The sequence below is a fragment of the Lupinus angustifolius genome, chromosome LG04, assembly GCF_001865875.1.
Source record: "Lupinus angustifolius cultivar Tanjil chromosome LG04, LupAngTanjil_v1.0, whole genome shotgun sequence".
Classification (NCBI taxonomy): Eukaryota; Viridiplantae; Streptophyta; class Magnoliopsida; order Fabales; family Fabaceae; genus Lupinus; species Lupinus angustifolius.
In genome coordinates this window covers 24,720,551-24,740,477 of record NC_032012.1, presented here as the reverse complement: position 1 = coordinate 24,740,477, position 19,927 = coordinate 24,720,551, and the positions used below count along the sequence as shown (strand labels likewise).

Sequence of the window (19,927 nt, the reverse complement as noted above, 5' to 3'; positions counted from 1 at the left end):
TTTTCCAGTGGCTAGAGCCTGTAATGATTATGAAATCAGTAGAACCCTAAAACCAATATTCAATGCTGTGAATGACATCTTCTACTATATTAAACGAAGAAAACATATTAATATGAACCAAAAATGGTACAAAATGTAAAGCATAACAATTGATGAATTGCTGCTTTAATAGCCACCACCATAACCCTCTCTTGCACCACTCTCTCAACCTCAACCTCAACTACCAGCATTATAGAAATTCAAGTTCACCAACTTGTCTGCAATATTGGTTTTCCAGTCTAGTCAAGCGCATCACCATCTTTCTTCTATCATTTCTCTGCTAATAATAAGAAACACAGTAGACAAGAAATTCAAATGGGAAGCAACGACATTAACTTTTAAAAAAGGGAGGAAATCCACTTACTGCATGTCTTAACCATCAATTCTAAGAAAATCTAATAGTTTGAATTAACGAGTAGATCTAAATTTGTCAGGAGAAATGGAACTGGGTGGTGTTAAAGTTCTTGAAGGTTCAAATTTACCAACAATCGTTCTACATCTCAGTATCAACATACATGACTTCACTGGGGTTGTAAAATTGTGATAGCTATGTTTATAGGACTTGCTTCAATTTAGTGGAACATGAGATATGTAAGTTGTAAATCAAACATGAAATACGTGGTTATTATGCTTTTAATTCTAGAAATTAGGAGGCATTCTCCACACAAATAACAGTCTAATATACAGGATCAACAAGGAAATCAAATAATATGCACAAACTAATCCCAATGGAAAAAACAATTCACATTAAGCATTCAGCAATGTGTTGTGTTTTTCTTTACAATGATGCAATAAATTTAACAATAAGGTCTACCATGTAAGCATCATAATCAGGCCCTTCCATTTGGAAGTGGCCTACTCCGTCGATTAAATGTGTTTCGACACGTCCTGATGCAGATTTAAGCTTGTTTTTAAGCTGCTTTACACTAGTGAACCCATCTTGTGTTCCCATTATGAAGAGTTTTGGTTTTGAGGAATGTAAGATAGCTTTGTGGTGTCTTCCAAATAGGATTGAAGCAGTCATGCCAAATGGATAACCTATGCTTACATAACCAATGACTTGTTCAATCTGATCAACTGCAGAACCTGCTATAGGTGCACCTGTAATACATAAAAAAAGTGTAATTAAGGGAGTCATAAGATAGTCTGATGGTTCGAGTGAAGGGTTTAAGGAATAGAGTGAAGAAGGTTGTGGGTTCGAGTCTGACCCATTGCAAATTTAAAAAATAAAAAGGGAGTTATAAGGTGGTTTGATGGTTAGAGTGAAGGAGATAGAGGGTTCGAGTCTTACCGACAACAAATTCTAACATACTAATATTTGCCGATGAAAAAAATGTAATTCTTTCAGGCTTGAAACAACTGACTCAAGGAAACTGTCACAAACAAGAACTACTTGGATTAACACCATAAGTCTAACAGTGCAAGTTAACTAAAGCACACATCCCAATGATCCCATATGATTTTAAAACATTTCAACACTTAAAAAGGCAAAGAAGATCTTCATGTTAGTCTACACATTTATCATTAATGCAGAATATATTTCCTTTCAAGTCCTTTGCATGATTTCATTAGTCATATAATTCAGACATTCGAAATTACTGAAACTAAGAGATAGACCAGATATAAACAAACAACTACTAACTAAAACAATGAGACCCTTACTTGAGCTTTCTTCTGGCCCCTGGGTGCCTAGAACAGGTCAATTTGTGATACACACAGCCAAAAGAGTGCACGAGACTCTCCAGCTTCTGAAGCAGATGCAAACAGACTTACCCATGGAAGCGGGATGTTTCCAGGATTTAAACTCGTGACCTCTCGTCACTATGCCGCAACCTTACCGGTGCGCAAGGCTCATCCTCAGAAATCAAAGCATAGAAACTAGTCTGAAAATAGTATATTTATATATGATCCTAAAAATAAGGTAAATCTCACTGGTTGAAAACTATTGAAGAAAAAATGTCACCTTTTTAACAATTCTTAGGGAATACAAAATACTACAATTTATATGCGAGTCATGTTGACAGTTAAATAGATTTATATAAGCAAATAAAAAGAACACAAATTTCACAGATCTGAGACATTCCCCATGAAAAAGTACCAAGCATGCAATCATAAACTCCTTGATCCATCGAAAACTAAATAAAAAATAAAAAAATAAAAGAAAAAATGATACCTGCAGAAGAACCCACCAACAAGATCCTATTGAGAGAAAGATGATGACAGACCCAATTGCAGACAGCAACAACATCCTTAACTTCAGAAAAGCCAGTAATAGAAGGTTTCCCAGTGGATCTACCAACACCCCTCATGTCAAAAGTAACAGCAAAATAACCATTAGAAGCCAAATAAGAAGCAATTCCTTTTAGGAGACCCTGAGAACCACCCAAAATGGAATATGGGTGCACCATAACTATGGCAAAGTTTTCATCTTTACACTCTGATTCTCTTCCTGGTTTGAAAAGCCGTGTATTGAGCTTAACTCCATCGTGAGTTTTGTTTTCCACCGTGAAGGACTCTAATGTGTATTCTGACATCTTTCTATCTTACCCAACACACAAGCAAGCAATGGCTATTACAAGAATGAGTTGGAAACAGTTCCTTTTTTGTGAAGCAATTTTCTGGTACCACATTGGACAAGTTTCCTTCTCATGATGAGAATACAAAAACACCACAATTTGATAAGTTTCTTTTAAAATAAAAATAATATATATTGTAGTTACTCTATTCATTTTTGAAGTACAAAATTTATAGTTTAAATAAGAAAGTTAAAATGGAAATAGTTTTTTGTTGCAATTATTATATAGGAGTATTTCCAATGGTGTTTCATAGAGATATGCAAAACTTTGTCCAACTATTGCACAAGAGTTGGATGGTTTGCAAATAATTGAGGTACTTAAGTAAATATAATTAGTAATTTGATAAAGCTATCATTAATTTTAGAATTAAATAAATAATTAATAGTAATTTGGTAAAGATGTTTATTAATAATTTTATAATTATTTATGTATGTAATTATGTACCTAATTTTGTAAACTTACTAGTAAGTATTTGTCTGTTTAGTTACTTGTAATTAATTTATAATTATTAGTGAGTATTTTAGCTTGGGGTAATTAACATAATTTTTGGTAAATTTTGAAGGGGTAAATTTGATCAAATTTAGGGCTAGGGGTTAATTCAATTTTTATTCACCCTATTCTAATAACTTTAAGATAATAAAAAAATAGTGGCAATGGAATAAGAGGTTATTGGTTTGTTATTAGCAATGTTGATATGGATAGGGTTGGCAATGGGATGACACCTAAAATGAGTGTGTCATCATATCCCTGACCAATGAGCTTTCTCCAAATAATGTAAACGTGTTATTTTATATTTTTAGAATTTTTTTAATTAAGTGTCACTTTTTCATTTGATCGGGACATGTAATCTCTGTCCAAAATCTAAAACCAGGACCAAGACTGGCTCTCAAAATATATTCCAACTGTGTTTGTTACCTCATTAGCCCACCTCAAAACTGTGGATCTCAAACATGGACCGATCATGACCCTTTGGTTAGGTTCCATGTGCAGGGTGGTGATATCATCAAGTGGAGTGAAATGATAGGTCGCTCATAACATTCCAGCATCTTATATCATTCAACAACATGAAATGGAGAATCAACTACATAGATCAAGCCAGAGAATAATATTATATCATAAGTCAAGGTTATAGACAAACCAATGACCTTTAAATCGTTAATAGTTTTTTCCTCTACAGCAATTTACTACCACCAACGTATAAATATTTACACACTATAAACATCACAAAACTCAGTTTGATATGTATGCTACTGGCTAGTAGCAACTAGACAAATGAACAAAAGGTAATCACATTGATGATTGATCTGATCCCTAATAAGCTATTACTTAATGAAGTTTGCGTTTACACCTACGGATTGCAGCTGCTCTGGAAACATTTTCCTCATCACATTCAGGAGATTCTTCTACAACACCTTCCTCCTGCACAATCCGCCCTCGGTTCCGTGATAACTTTCTGATAGGTGTTACAGACAAAGCTGGTTGAGAATTGTCATCAGCCATCTCTGGCTGAGAATCAACCATTGTTGAAAACTGACCTCTATGTGGCATTAGCTCCTTACCCTCAGGCACCATGTCCTTCATTAGCTGTAAACAATGTTGACAGACAGAATTAAAAGGACTCAATTTAATATTCAGGCCTACAAACAAAACCATATGAATTATGAACCATGGTATTGTTTGCCTACAAGACACAATGTCACAACCAAAAATCCAAATATGGTGAATTCTTTACTTCCCCATAGGCTGTATATGTTGAACATGATACTATAAAAAAAAACCTTCTAATCATATCAGGAAAAAAAAGTGAAAGCATTATCCTTTTCTCCCTTTTTGAACAATAATGATATAGTCATCCTAAAATGATTACATCTCCCTTAAAAATCAAGGATTGAATTAAATTTACAAAACGCACTTTGGCTTCCCTGTTTATGTGCATCGGGATCTGTCCTTACCTTCCAATCTTGGTAATCATATCTGAATACAAAATGAGTATAAGTTTCTTGCGTCTTCGGAGCATTTCTAGGTTCTGAAAAGGAACATACAATTTTACTATGGTATAAAAGATCAATATGAAGGAAATAATTAGTCATTGTGGTGGAAACATATCTTACCAACATAGTGTGAATGATTTTCGTCAACGCGGATGTCAGCGCGACCTTCTTTAACTAAAAATGATAGGGTAAACAAGTTTTCCACTGTCTGGGCAAAAGATGTCCTGTTCAAAATTAGGCTTTCAAGTGGAACACCTTTTGTGTTCTTCTTCATGACATTAAACATAGTTATCATGTTTTTGTCCGTATCAGCCTTTTCCACTTCATTGGATTCATCAAGCTGTTTAGCATTAACAAGAACAATAAGTAAATATCAAAATACTTGCAAGAATATGATAACAGTTAAATTCAATTATAACCTATTTTACAACAAGTGTCACCCAGTTAAAATTATGCAAGCTACTAGAAGCTTTATTACGCATACATGCACATTATGAACTTAAATAGTTTATCCATATCATTGTACTAAGCTGAAATAACTGTGCCACACCCCTCTTATTCTATAACCCAAAAAATGTATTGAGTTTAAGTATAAAAAAATCAGAATGCAATCTTCATTTTTTTCCAACTAGTTTAGGAATGTTCATTAATGGCACATAAACTATAAGGAATATACAGCAAGGAGGGAAGCTAAGTCACCTCTTCAGGCCTAGCCTTTTCAGCAGTTGGCTTTGTTTGTTTTCTCTGAACTCCTACTTTACGTTGCTTCAACTCATTTTCCATGGGACCAAGCCTTAAAATCAGCAACACAAATTAAAATGATAATCAGAGTTTATAAGACTTGCATTTATTATATCTCAGCAGCAAGCCAGCAACTATTGCAGCAGGAGAAAAAATGTGTGGAACAACTTACATGGTACAACAGCCATGAACATTCATAAAGATGGGGGATACAGACATCCCAAGCTTTTGCCAATCGATTGAATTTTCAGTACCCTCTTGGCCATAGTCTTTCAGCAAACAGCCAACAAATTGAGCAGGGGAGATACCCTCATTAAGCAAAGACTTCACAGACCCCACAAGAGTGCGTGTCAAATCCAGCAGCGCCTCAGCATCTGCAACTTGCTCTCTCGGCTTTTGAACTGAAAATTCTCAAATCACAATAATGGGTATTTATTCCGTTACAGCCTTTGAACCCTCCGAACCAGATAGCCAAGCAACTTGTATAAAGAGTAAATACCTAAATTCACGCTTCACAAAAAATGTGCCCCCCAAATTAATCATAAAACCGGGAAAGTAACCTCATGCTATAAAACTCATCTTATATAACAGGACCCACGATGCATTTGCAAGAGGCTGATCATATAACTTAAGCCCATGATCTCATCGTCAAATGTCAATAACTTCAACCATTGTACCAGTTTCTAAGGCTCCAACAGTTCAGTAATTGAGGAAAGACAAATCCCAATCTAACCACTAAAAATTCAAATCCAAGTTAAAATGGTATTTTTTTCACGAAATATTTTGACCGACATTCAACATTCTTAGAAACCTAGTTAAGAGTTGTAATATTTAAAAACAAGATAAAGAGAGTGAATACCTTGGTCGTGCAATTTCTTGAACTCGTTCAAGATAGACTCGAACTTATCCGAATCCGTGTTCAACAAGTCATCCCTTTTCTCTGTTACATCATAATAAAGTTAGAAATAGGGTTTGAGATTGAAGACACGGTAATAGTGGAAAGGGTGAGAGAAACCGTTAATGAGAGATTTGAGTTTGAGAAATTGGGAGCGAATGATTCTGCGACAAGCGGGATCTTGTTCATGTTCATGATTTGTGGAATCGTTCTCTTCTTCTACGTTTTCATTGAGGCGTTCCTTCTTCATGGCTCGGAAATTGTGTTCGCGCTTCGAAGCTCCTCCTTTCATTGTTTTGATGAAACCCTATTTTCGAAAATTAAAGGGAGTTTTGTTATGGTTAATTTTCCCGCTTATTTTTCACCTCTACTTTTGTGCTCCCCAGTTTTGGGGCCTTTTTTATAGGAATCACATTCGCGGGCTGGGGAAAGTGTTTACCCAATCCAAAATTCTTTTAGGAGATGAAAAAATGAATCACAACCTATACACTCTTGATTTTTAGGTTTCCCCAAACCTGTTTCAGCCCCTCAATACAGTCCACAAACATTTCATCACGACCTTACATATCTAATTATACATTCTAATTACAAAAATAATTGCGAGTGATTCAATTTTTAAAAATGAGATTGAGCAATTACTCTAATCAAATATATTCACCTATAAAGTACAATATCTAATACAAATTATTACATTTGATATTTATAGGACTATACATTATAAACAATAGGAAATCAGGTTGATAGGCATATCAATGTTTATCAACACGCTAGTATATAAAAAAGTTAGTTTCATTACACCCTTATTTATTTATATATATGTATGTATATGTAAAAGTTTGGGAAACAATAAACATGAATCCAAACTCGAACTAATTTAAAAAATAAAGTTAAACTCAACTAAAACGGTTTTCTTCATCAAAATTAAGTTGGGTTCAGATGGATACTTACAAGTTCAGTTTATAATGTTATCCTTCCTTTTTCTTTTCATTTTAGCAAATTATGGTCGATGTAGAAGAGACAAGAACATGCTCAACTTATCTTGATTGAACAAAATTTGTTTACCTATTAAAAAAATGAGTTTCATGTTGTAAGGAACATCCACCTAATGGAATCTGAAGAGATATGCGACCTCATGAAGAAATTGTTTTAAGCAAAACAAATTAATGATGTTTGAAAACTCAATGGAGATAGCCTTTTATGAGCCATTGTATGTTATGTGTCAAAAAAAATTGGTTATTACTAATATTGCATTTTTCTTAAAGCGAGGTTGTCAACTATACATTCATGGTTGCATGCTTTTATAGTTTTAGCAACAATCCTATTCAACGAAGATAAGTAAAATCAATGATGATTGTGTGTGTCTTACCTTGTACAATAGTAATAAACAAAAGTAACACACCTAACAAAGTAATTACACTTGTCTCATTATTCCACTTCTCCAAATTCCAATTTTAACTATCTGATTCCCAAAGTTGGAGTACATGTTTCACACAGGAGTAGCATTAGCATAGTCCTCACTGATTAAAAGTTAAAAGGGTCATGGAGAAAAGTAAAAACACATTGAAATTTAATAAACTATCTCTTCAGTTTATACACACACCAAAGAGCCTCAAACCTTTTTGTGCACTATTATTTGGTGAATTCAATGCATCCAAATCCTTCATATCCTTGGTCTCTTGGCCTATATCTTCATCTTTTTCATCTTCTTCTTCATCACTTAATGTTAACATGTTTCTTAAACCTTGTTCTGCATCACCCTTCACTTCAAAACATTGCTTTCTCTCATGATCATCATTATAATAGATTATATCTATCAATGAAAATGCTTCTCCCCCTTTTCTCAAATTTACAGGCTCACAAACATAAAATGCAATGGTGTCTTTAGCCTTTAATTTCTTATCCTTCACAAACCTATTCCACCCTCTTGTGAACACAAAACTTTGGCTACTCTTCCAATAACAATATCTAAATTTCCATGACCTCATAAGATTGTCATAAAATATAACTTCAATATCAACATCAATGTCATTATTCTTAGCCTCTGCAATGCCACAAACATAAGGGAAATATGTAACTGCATGCTTTTTTGGAATGACAAGCCTATTGAGTTTTCCAACATCACTTGGTGTCAATTCTTTTTGAAAAAGTAAAGTGCAAGATAAGTTTTCTTCATGAATCTTCATCCTTATATTTTCGCACTTGTTACTAACAATATCACCTTGTGTTTGAGTCCTAAGAAAAGTTGCAAATTTTGATGGATAGATTCCATCTTTTATCATGCTTAGCACTGCTTCTGTGCTATAAAGGCTTTGAAACTGAGGCTCTTGAACTGTTTGATCATTCCATGGAAAGTTCCTATGGCTTTCGCCGCTTCTAAGCTTGACCGACGCGCTATCATAAGCCATTGCAGCTTCTTTTTCTGACTTGAATGTCCCTAGCCAGATTCTTTGGTGATTTGCATATATTTGTGCACCCCAATGCCCATTTTGCTGAGGCACAACACCCTTAAACTTTTGAAACCTTGCATTCTCTTCGTACCTTACGCGTTTCGCTGCATCGATTGCGAAATTCATTGCATTAGAATCTGAAGTTTCATAGTTACCATTAATCCCAGAGTTTGAAATCATTCTTGAAATATATGCACACCCTTCTTTGTCACAACTTTTTCTTTGTTTTTTTGCAAGCTTTGAAATTGAAAATTTCAGTATATGGATGGAAAAAACGGATAGAAAAGTTAACAGAAAATAACGTGAGAATGATAAAGCATAAGACAGCTACATTGTTGTTTACTTTGGTTATTGTTTCTTGATTTAAATTAATCTGGCAATTATGATATTCTGTTGTATGGAAATGGTAATAATCTTACAAACTAAATTTGGTAGTAGTAACAACTAACAACTAACAATTCAGTTAAGTTGAAACAATTTTTTTAATGTCATGATGGAAACAAATTTGAAGTGGCCATGGCTTAATTTAGGATAACAAAAATAATCTACTTAGCTCATAATGTTGTTTTGCACATTGTGATTGAAAAAATGTGTCATTTTAATTTGTTGAAATTCATTTCCCTATAACAAAATCACCACCAAATCGTTAACAGAAAATAATTCCTGAATCACATATGTTATGTTAAAATCTCCCTTTAGTTTGTTGTTGTACTTAGTTAAACTATCCAGAAGGTCCAATCTGCAATAAGATTGTTTTAAAAATCTCATGCAGTGTTAGTCTTAGCGATGAATAGAGTTATATAGTTTTGGGCAAATGTTACATAAGAAATATTTGCATGGTTGCACTTGCCAGGTTATGAGGTCTATAGTATACAATACTTATATAACCAATTAAGGATATCCTCATTGACCCAATTAAAGATTTTGTAATCAAAGCTATATTTTAATTAATTTTTGTTCTATATGATAACTTTTGAAGAGTTGCTTGATTAGAATGAAGAGTACTCAGGTCACAGTGAATAATAATAACGTGTCATGATAGAGCCATGTAACTCAACAAATTTATGTAATTGGAAATGCTCTTTGACATGCCCATATTTATCAATAAACATATTTATGATATAACATTATGTTAGTATTCCATCCAAATTCATGTAACCAACCCTACCATTAAGGTTTGGTTGTTGTTATAGGTGGTATTGGTAGCATTTTAATGTCCCCTCTTTCCCTTACTTCTACTGTGTGTTATCTCTTAGAGTAGTAGTCAGCTTGTGAGATCCACTCGCATGATGTGCAGCTATCCCATACACCTCTCTTAATCTGAAATTCTTGAAACAATATCACCCTCACTCTCCAACCCATTATTCCAACGAATACATAAAAATCAATGATGGAGGTAAATCCTCAACATCTTCACCTTCCATTTTTCATTTCATTGCATTGTGTATCTATCCGGAAGTCAAATTATAACCACTTCTGAATAAAATCATCTTTAGGATTATCTTTTTAATACTGACAGCATTAGGTAATTGAATTTCAGAAGCTAAGGCAAGACTTGCCATTAGTTACCATGTGACGAAATTAGAAATCAATTGGCAAATTTCAAAAGCTAGAAAAAAATTCAATCCTCACTAAAATCAAGCTAAGTTGTAACTGTTTGTCCTCAAAATGTTAAAAAGAACAAGAAAAGGAGACATGCATCATATCCCAGACTTGCGTAATTCATTTGGTCCATGTGCAAAGTGGCACCTGTCCCCAAATGTGCAGGTACCTTTGGCAAAGTTTTCACACATCTTAGTCTTGAAGTTGTTTGCAGGGGCAGAAGTCTGTGAAGTGAAGTTTTTCATTGGAGGTCCAGAGGCAGCAGAACTGACATTTAGAATAAGTTCATGAACCATGGCGCTGGCTTGTTTGATCTGATCAAAACTGCCTTCAAGCTCAATGTTCCTAAGGTTAGGATCTGAGCCATGATCCCTGACAGAAAGTTTAGCTCCAGTTATGCGACAAATTTGCTTAGAGTTGACACCATTTTTTCCAATGACAGCTCCGGCGAGAGATGCATTGATACTAATCTTTGCAGTAGCCGAGGCTCCAAAGCTGGCGGCAGCTCCATGACCTTGAGGTGGGAGCTCAACTCGGCCCCCAATCCTGTTGCCTTGCATTTGTCCAAAGCCACGAGGATCTTCATAAGACGGGGCTGTAGGCTTGCCAAGCTCCCACTCACCATGGGCAAAGTGACATTTGTCACCAAATTTGCAACCTCCAGCTGAATTATACTTGCTGCACAAACGGGTTTTAACAGTTGGAGGAGAAGAGCCATCTGGGAAGGATGGTGGAGCAACTGGATTTCTACCACCTTGTGGGAAAGCAGGACTGTTACCGACATTGATCACCTGAGAGATAGCTTTAATGCCACCAGGAACATAATGCAGAAAATGACACCCCTCACCAAATGGACAGCCAGAGGTGCTGCATAATAGATGAAAAAAGATGACATCAAACTAACATACAACCAACTAGTAAGATTGGAAAAGTTATGATGGACACCTCAATGAAATGCCAGTCTAGTTTTTTTAAGCATGAATTGAAACTTGGTCCCCTACCCACCCACATAAATATTGCATGAAATTCAGCATAGCAGAATGTAGAAGGAAATATATCCAGACCTATACTGTACATCACATATAAGATGGCATGCTTGAAAATTAAAAGTATTCTCATTACAAAATGAAAGAATACACAGCATATAGCCAAACAACTAGAGTGATAATCATGACACAATCTAGCACGGTATATCTAGTTCACAAGATGCAGCATACAACCGTTCATCAAATAACATAGAAACCATGTGATTGCTTATAGAACTAACAGAAAACAAGAGAGCTTAGAAATATTAACCACAGTTCATGGTTTTCACAGCTTAATTACTAAATGAGCAAACATGAAGGATACACATTAACACAAGATAAAGTACAAATAAGATGCCACATAACACATGTATCTTATCCCAAGTTCCCAGATCATAGCTCTGTTCCTTCTTTTGAAAGTTTTGATATATATTTTTTCCCTTTCTAACTTAGAAATAAAGGTAATGAGTGTTAAGAATTCTCAATGATTCTAGGACCTTCCAGTAGAAAGAGAAACAACCTAAACAAGTATTCACCCTGGCCACGTCATATTGCAAGGAGCAACATTTTAAATTTGGGAGTAGACACAACACAAGCATTCAGCCATTGCAAACAAATGAAAATTGCAATGTCCAAATGTACTAGATTGGTGAGAGGAATTTAAAGACCAACTTGACAGTTGACACTCCCAAAGTTGACAATCAATACAATAAACAGAGCACCACATAAGCATGCAAGGGGGCTGTAACACAGATGTCAAACACTCACAGCACAATCTTCTAATCCATTTCTATTTCTAGTTCAAAGAAGCTAGGGCATCGATCTGTTTTGAGAGAATAGGATATATTATGCCATCCACGAACTAATGAGTATATTCATTATTTACAGGAGTATAAGCTGATGTGAGTGGGACTATTAGGTTCAGCAGGATATGTCCAATTACAGTACATTTGCTGCACAAACGGGTTTTAACAGTTGGAGGAGAAGAGCCATCTGGGAAGGATGGTGGAGCAACTGGATTTCTACCACCTTGTGGGAAAGCAGGACTGTTACCGACATTGATCACCTGAGAGATAGCTTTAATGCCACCAGGAACATAATGCAGAAAATGACACCCCTCACCAAATGGACAGCCAGAGGTGCTGCATAATAGATGAAAAAAGATGACATCAAACTAACATACAACCAACTAGTAAGATTGGAAAAGTTATGATGGACACCTCAATGAAATGCCAGTCTAGTTTTTTTAAGCATGAATTGAAACTTGGTCCCCTACCCACCCACATAAATATTGCATGAAATTCAGCATAGCAGAATGTAGAAGGAAATATATCCAGACCTATACTGTACATCACATATAAGATGGCATGCTTGAAAATTAAAAGTATTCTCATTACAAAATGAAAGAATACACAGCATATAGCCAAACAACTAGAGTGATAATCATGACACAATCTAGCACGGTATATCTAGTTCACAAGATGCAGCATACAACCGTTCATCAAATAACATAGAAACCATGTGATTGCTTATAGAACTAACAGAAAACAAGAGAGCTTAGAAATATTAACCACAGTTCATGGTTTTCACAGCTTAATTACTAAATGAGCAAACATGAAGGATACACATTAACACAAGATAAAGTACAAATAAGATGCCACATAACACATGTATCTTATCCCAAGTTCCCAGATCATAGCTCTGTTCCTTCTTTTGAAAGTTTTGATATATATTTTTTCCCTTTCTAACTTAGAAATAAAGGTAATGAGTGTTAAGAATTCTCAATGATTCTAGGACCTTCCAGTAGAAAGAGAAACAACCTAAACAAGTATTCACCCTGGCCACGTCATATTGCAAGGAGCAACATTTTAAATTTGGGAGTAGACACAACACAAGCATTCAGCCATTGCAAACAAATGAAAATTGCAATGTCCAAATGTACTAGATTGGTGAGAGGAATTTAAAGACCAACTTGACAGTTGACACTCCCAAAGTTGACAATCAATACAATAAACAGAGCACCACATAAGCATGCAAGGGGGCTGTAACACAGATGTCAAACACTCACAGCACAATCTTCTAATCCATTTCTATTTCTAGTTCAAAGAAGCTAGGGCATCGATCTGTTTTGAGAGAATAGGATATATTATGCCATCCACGAACTAATGAGTATATTCATTATTTACAGGAGTATAAGCTGATGTGAGTGGGACTATTAGGTTCAGCAGGATATGTCCAATTACAGTACATAAATTTAGTAACTTCAAAGCAAACTTTTCAAGTTCCGATACAAATATTTTCTTAATCATTGTATGCTCTTTCTAAAACTCATGCTTTGTATTTCACTTGTAGTCTTCTTTGATGTTTGAGTAATAGCCTTTTGATGATGCTAACTGTAATCTCCTCTTGTTAAAATTTGATGCCTTTTAATAGATGTTACTCTGCAAGCTAGAGTTAATCCTCAAATAATGACATTCAGGCATTCAGCAATAAGCAGTAAATAGCAATCTCAAGATAGGTAAATCAAACACACATTATAAATAACAAGCATATCAACAGCACATTAGAGATAAGCAGTACAATCAGCACAGAGATCAAAATATTATCCTTATATAATAGAGACTTTTTTTGAGCCACATATAATTTTAAGAGTTCCAAACAAAACTCAGTATGAAGTATGTCTTATGGATGCTTCCAAGCATGAAACCATTTATATTTTGTTGTATTGGTAGACCATGTCTTAGCCATGTACTGCTCTAGCCATTTCAGTCATCAGCACCAGACTTCTTTAGTTGCAAAAATTATATACAACCATTATATGCAGGTCAAGTTTTGACTTTTGGGTCCCTTAGAACTGATTTCAATTTATATATAGCCCTGCAGCACTTAAGAGAAGTGTTTTGAGAATCAACAAATTCTGTTCATAGTCTTGTTATCGTGATTAGAAGTAGAACCTGTATCACACAGCTTTAACTACCCAATAATTCATTACTGGAATCAAAGGGACTCTGCTTGCATAGATTGTGTATCAAAATTTTACTGTAACATTAGAAAATCTATACATATATATTGAATTGCATGTGGATTTAATTTTGGACAAGTTAAAGATTTGAACCTGAAAAACTTTGTGCAAGGCTTCGATTTGCTTCCTATACCAGATGTAAATGACTCCATTTCTGTTGCAGAACATTAATTTAAGTCCGCTCAGTTAAAATTTAATTAACTTTTTATGCTTCAACTTAAATAGCATCCAATAACCATTTCTTCTTACTGTTTAATGAGCTATTTGGACTAAGAGGGTGTTTGGTTCAGAATTCGATTAATATTTTTAAGGAGAAACGCCTATTGTTGCTCCAAATTGATACTCTACGTATGTTATTTTCTACAACTCTATTTGAGTGAAAACACTGAAATTTTAAAGCTGAGATTTTATACATTAAGATTTAAATTACTCTAGAATCTGAACCAAACACGTCCCAGAGCTAATACTACATCACCACAACGGAGTGAAAGATCTACTTAATCTTCTTCCTTAATCATTAATTACAGGATTTGATATTTTGATATGAGTATAAATAATAGAGAAGCACATAACATAGCAGAAAAAAAAAGAGAAAAATCAAACACAAAGAAAAATACAAAAGGAGATGGGAGAAAAGACGAACCAGGTTTGAATTTCTTGGAGGCGCCATTGGTGTTGAAAGCAGGAGCACCTGGTCTTCCCCTCTTTCGATCCATGGTTATGGTGAGTGAATGAATTGGGGAAATTGAGGATGAAATCGAAAGGGATGAAGAAACCCTAGGTTAGGGTTGGAATAGTTGAGAAAGAGATAGAAGAAAAAGAAGTAGAAAAAGGAATAAGGTCACGTGCCTCTCTATCTATATATCCTGTAATATTGGAAGGTGAGGTGACACAACACAAGCAAGTGTATATCTCTATCTATGTCATATATCTCATTCTAGATTAACCAATTAAATTAACATTTACTATAGCTTCAGATAAAATAAATACAAAATTCAAACTATTTTTTTTTGAAACAACAAGTATATGTAATGAGAATGTAAGAGATATTATTCATAATTCATATATATTCATTAATAAATTTTAAATATAACTAATATTGTAAATAATATATTAATTATATATAAATTTTTACCCTAATAATAAATAAATATTACCATTAACTTTTATTTATGAATATGTATGAATGGGGACGAAGATTTGTCTAGTCCCAATGACCTATCTTAATTGGTCATTTAATGTGATTTAGGTTGATTTTGGATTATATATCAAGTTTTCTCAAGTCAATAAAAATGTAATATGCGTGCTATTTTGTTTATTTTTATAGAAAATGATAAAATATGATATATATCATGATTTCACTGGCAGGAGGAGATATTTCATTCCCTTTACATATATAGTTATATTGTTATTATTTATTTTAGGTATATTATAAAATATGTTTTAGTTTAAGTTTTTTACTTCTTTAATTTTATGATTTGATTATACATAATATTTAATTTTATTATCTCAGTATATTGTATTGGTCCAATTTATTATGCTATTATTGGGTCAAAAGAAATTATTGTATTGGAATATTGGGTTGATAGGAACATCAGCGAACTAACAAAATAGCGGTTATTATGTGATATATAGTAGGCAACACATAAGGATAAATCTTTTGTATTATACCACTTCTTCTTTTAGGTACAAAAGGCCCGTTGGTGTGCCTAACCCAACTTCCCTTAGGCCCAAGATAGATTTATAGAAGTCTCAAGAAAGGAGATATATTTGTGTATTACTAGGGAGAGAAAAAAAATTTCATCGAGATAAATGATCATTTTTTTACTTACATATAGGGATAAAAAGTATTATCATTTTATATTTTAAGGATAAAAGAGTCAAATCATATTACATTTTTCTTTTGTTTTTGGTATATTTGTCTCTTCATTGATGAGAAGGATCAGAAGTTTCAGAACTCATTATTCCAAAACGTTAAATGTTTGAGAAAAAGATGTACGCACTGACAGTGTATTAGTTTTATACACTATCATTGTATCATCACCATTGATTTTTTATTATTGTTGACTTTTCAGAAAAGGTAATCCAAATAAACGGTGGACGATGAAGTGCATGTGTATAAATCTTCACACTGTCAGTTTTACACTCTAAATGTTTTAGAAACCAGATACATAATTATACTTTATTTTCATATTACACCTTTGTTTATTATTTTCTATTTTCATCCATCATCTTCCCATTTTTTAGTTCAGTTTTGAATGTATATTAAGTGATATTCAGTAAAATTGTATTCAAGTTTTATATCATCTATTTGTTGACTTATTAAATTGCCATAACCTTAAACATTAAAAACTTATAAAACAGATGAATTAGTATGTTACTCCACTCTAAGCTAGCTTGCATTATGGGTGCCTGATGCACTGTCCCTTATCCACCAAACACTCTTCATTGCCCAAATATGCTGCCATTACTAGGGGCATATGACCCCATTCATAAATATTGGAAATAAAATTGGGATATAATATGTATATACTGATAGTGTAATTATTTTTACACCCTCAACAAATCATTCACATTGATTTATTAATCATTATTGACTCTCAAATAAAAGTAATACAAATACAAATTAATGGTGAATGATATATTGACAAGGTAAAAAATTGAACCATACACTATTATTGGGACTTCAATTTTTTTTCTAGGAACTCAAAACAAAACAATTTTATCTTAAATGGATTAAAAAATCATATAGTATAAACATATTTAATTCTCCAATATTACCACTTTACACATAGTTTACTATTTTGTCAGCTACACAACTTGCATAATGTAATTGTCCGGTTAAGGCACGCCTTTCATCATTGGGAAATGGTGGCATTGAAATTTGGAATATTGTACAACTTGCATTAATAAGGAACAAAAATAATTATTTCGAATCATGAATGTGGTATCAATTTTTTTCATGGGAATTGTAAAAAATGAGAACTTTTTCTTGGTGAAAAGCTCCATTCTCAGTGTGGAATATTTTCCCATCCCACCTCATTTGATTTACAATTTTCTCAACTTTCACGAGTACATCTATATGATCTCTAACTATAATAGATCCTTCAGGCCGAATAATACGTTGCATTTCAATAACTATATCCGTAATGTCACATCTGAAAAATAAAACAATATGGCATGATCAATAAGTGAATGTATCATATTAATATAAATGAAAAAACTCTTAATAAGTTAAGGTTAATGGTGTTAGTAAAGGAGGTGAGAGAAATATAAAGCTTACTTGTCCATGTACATGGTAAATAAACCATGGGCATGTATCATATCATATGTTCGAGGGTATGTTGAAAAGGGTTCACACCTGAATTGTAATTCATGAGTTAAAACACAAGTATTCATGCTTTGAAATAAACTACACATAATAACATTAAAGGATAAAAAAACACAAAAAAATGAGTTGGTATAGTAAAAGGTTAATGGTTCGATTCCTAAAAATGTCACTTGTTGGGAGTAGCAGTCATAAACCCAAAAAAAGATTAGTTCTTTATCAAAAGGGTGAAAGGATACTTATAGTAATACAAACAAATATCTTTTAGGATTGAGAGGAGAGAGCAATCTTTTCCTTGCATTACCCAAAGATAATTGCTTAGTGGAAAGTCAATTTAAACAAAGATGGGAAAAGAAAGAGCAGATATAATTTCCTAAAATTTCAAAAATAGAATTAGATTCTAATAAAGAATGATATGGAGAAATTGGGCAACAAGTAAAGTACCAAGAACACAATGGAAACAAATGAATAGTTGAAACAAACTTGTTTGTGAAAGAATATTACAAGGTAAAACAAGATGAAAGGGATCAAATTTCAACAAGTAATATCAAAATGTTATTTTTTGTTTTTAAAAGTATTCTTTTTATTTATATAACAATATCTGATTGGTTCAGGATAGAGAATATGACACACCTAGAGACATATGATCTATGTAGGATGAAAGGACTATGATTTTCTTTTACCAAAAAGAGGACAAAAATTATAAAGTGCAAATACCAATTCATGTAAGCTCCAATTAGGCCTCTCTCATAGATGATGCCTAGAGTGTTGTTTTGTGCATCATATGGAACAACATTCATAACCCAAACTTGATATTTTGCCATTGCAGCTGCAAATCCACCAAAGCCAGCATTCATATCCATCACATTTCTATATTTACCATCACCAATGGATTTGAGTATGACTTCATAATGTGAAACTCTCCTTTTCCATATATGATTATCTTCATTAAAAGTTCTAAGTGTGATTCTACCATCAATTGCATTTCTAACTCTGGGTGGAACAGAACTTAGCCTTTTAGGCCATTTTTCAAGGGCACCACCTGATATTTCATACATATCTTTAACTTGTGGAAGTGGAACAATGCATGCTTTCATTTTTGTGTACCTGTTGAAAAATCCATGTCTACTAAGTCAAGATATAAAACCATGACCTATTGTCTAAACATATTTCACAAACAATTATTTTGTTTGCAAAAGATAAACTTAGCTACACAATTCAACTGAATATTGAAATATATAAACTTACCAACCAGCATCTGCATCAGATGAGGAACAGAACTGAAGGGACTTCCAAATCTTCAACTTCTGGGTGCAGTGCACATGATTTGTGGGCTTCTGCCACACTGCAATTTCTTGACCCTCATAAATTTTTTTCCAGCACATTCTCCTAGCAAGGTCTTCTAACATATTTTGAGTTTTTTCACAAAACTTTGCCTCTAGCAGCCACCCTTTACATCTTTTTCTCCAATTTATTGGTGGCCCAGACAGTACCCAATATCCTCCAGGGCGTAAAACTCGGTCAATCTCCAGTAGATACAGCCCATCTACCAAAATGAAATTCAATATATGCACCAAAGTTTTAAATCGTGGTCGTTGTCACAATTGCAGTTATAGTAAACACACTGTAGTTATGTGAAATTGCGGAAAAAATGTGGCAGCATATAGTTGCGAAGACTACCAAAACTGCAATATTGCAGCCTCGGTTACAGTTGAGAAACAAGACTAAAACTCGTATATGTAGTGTGAAAGTGTCGGTGCTTATCATATTTAATTGCATTTCATGACAACCGAACCTTATTCTATAGTAAGTTAATGGCAAAGTAAACAATGATTTGAAGATTAAAGCATAAATACCATGATCAGTCCATCTTACTAGACATCTAGAACAATGAGCCATATCAAATGATCTTGAAGGGAAAGGTAGTCTATGATGACTTAGTACTCCAAGCATAGCTGGAAGTCCCCTTTCAAGGGCAAACTGTACTTGAGCTTCATGGTCATCCTTTGGTGCAATTGACATTGTTATTATGTTATAGTTCATTAGAAAGGCTCCAAAGCTAGCAACCTATAAGAATGTGCATTATGATATTTGATGACACACAATTCCAAAGTCCATAATCCAAATTGAAGTAAAAGCTAAGAGCAGAGAATATTGTACAAAAAAATCTTAACCAATTGATACATGATAGCCTTTCCTTCATGATATTAAGATGCCATGTCAAATTCTAGTGTATATAATATATATATATATATATATAT

General features: G+C 33.7%; 5 protein-coding genes across 7 annotated transcripts in view; all 5 read right to left on the bottom strand.

The window, feature by feature from the left end:
* Window positions 492-2,667, bottom strand: LOC109346480 (uncharacterized protein RP471-like). Of its 2 annotated transcripts, XM_019586061.1 has the most exons (3): window positions 2,213-2,667; window positions 795-1,140; window positions 492-563 (listed from the first exon to the last, which is right to left on the bottom strand). In XM_019586061.1, the coding sequence occupies exons 1-2, from the start codon at window positions 2,571-2,573 to the stop codon at window positions 818-820; spliced, it is 684 nt and encodes a 227-aa protein (XP_019441606.1). In that variant the 5' UTR covers window positions 2,574-2,667; the 3' UTR covers window positions 492-563; window positions 795-817. The 2 variants fall into 2 exon arrangements, with proteins under 2 accessions (XP_019441606.1, XP_019441605.1); XM_019586060.1 differs by lacking the exon at window positions 492-563 and having other exon boundaries at window positions 715-1,140.
* Window positions 3,702-6,692, bottom strand: LOC109346478 (non-structural maintenance of chromosomes element 4 homolog A-like). The gene is made up of 7 exons (XM_019586053.1): window positions 6,363-6,692; window positions 6,207-6,287; window positions 5,520-5,748; window positions 5,306-5,399; window positions 4,727-4,946; window positions 4,568-4,641; window positions 3,702-4,199 (listed from the first exon to the last, which is right to left on the bottom strand). Exons 1-7 carry the CDS (start codon window positions 6,532-6,534, stop codon window positions 3,942-3,944), a joined length of 1,128 nt encoding a protein of 375 aa, XP_019441598.1. The 5' UTR covers window positions 6,535-6,692; the 3' UTR covers window positions 3,702-3,941.
* On the bottom strand, window positions 7,826-8,869 carry LOC109344756 (AP2/ERF and B3 domain-containing transcription factor At1g50680-like). Its single transcript, XM_019583506.1, has one exon. The coding sequence runs from the start codon at window positions 8,867-8,869 to the stop codon at window positions 7,826-7,828; it is 1,044 nt and encodes a 347-aa protein (XP_019439051.1).
* On the bottom strand, window positions 10,216-15,209 carry LOC109346477 (zinc finger CCCH domain-containing protein 14-like). Of its 2 annotated transcripts, none has more exons than XM_019586052.1 (3): window positions 14,982-15,203; window positions 14,432-14,492; window positions 10,216-11,158 (listed from the first exon to the last, which is right to left on the bottom strand). In XM_019586052.1, exons 1-3 carry the CDS (start codon window positions 15,052-15,054, stop codon window positions 10,390-10,392), a joined length of 903 nt encoding a protein of 300 aa, XP_019441597.1. In that variant the 5' UTR covers window positions 15,055-15,203; the 3' UTR covers window positions 10,216-10,389. The 2 variants fall into 2 exon arrangements, 1 of the variants encoding a protein (XP_019441597.1); XR_002107527.1 differs by lacking the exon at window positions 10,216-11,158 and adding an exon at window positions 12,396-12,458 and having other exon boundaries at window positions 14,982-15,209.
* Window positions 17,216-19,927, bottom strand: part of LOC109346476 (probable methyltransferase PMT19) — a 3,936-nt gene continuing 1,224 nt past the window's right edge. The window contains exons 2-6 of the mRNA XM_019586051.1: window positions 19,523-19,733; window positions 18,915-19,212; window positions 18,384-18,773; window positions 17,622-17,699; window positions 17,216-17,496 (exon numbers count right to left, since the gene is read on the bottom strand). Coding sequence (XP_019441596.1) covers window positions 17,289-17,496; window positions 17,622-17,699; window positions 18,384-18,773; window positions 18,915-19,212; window positions 19,523-19,733 — 1,185 coding nt within the window. The 3' untranslated portion in view covers window positions 17,216-17,288. The remainder of the gene's footprint in view (window positions 17,497-17,621; window positions 17,700-18,383; window positions 18,774-18,914; window positions 19,213-19,522; window positions 19,734-19,927) is intronic.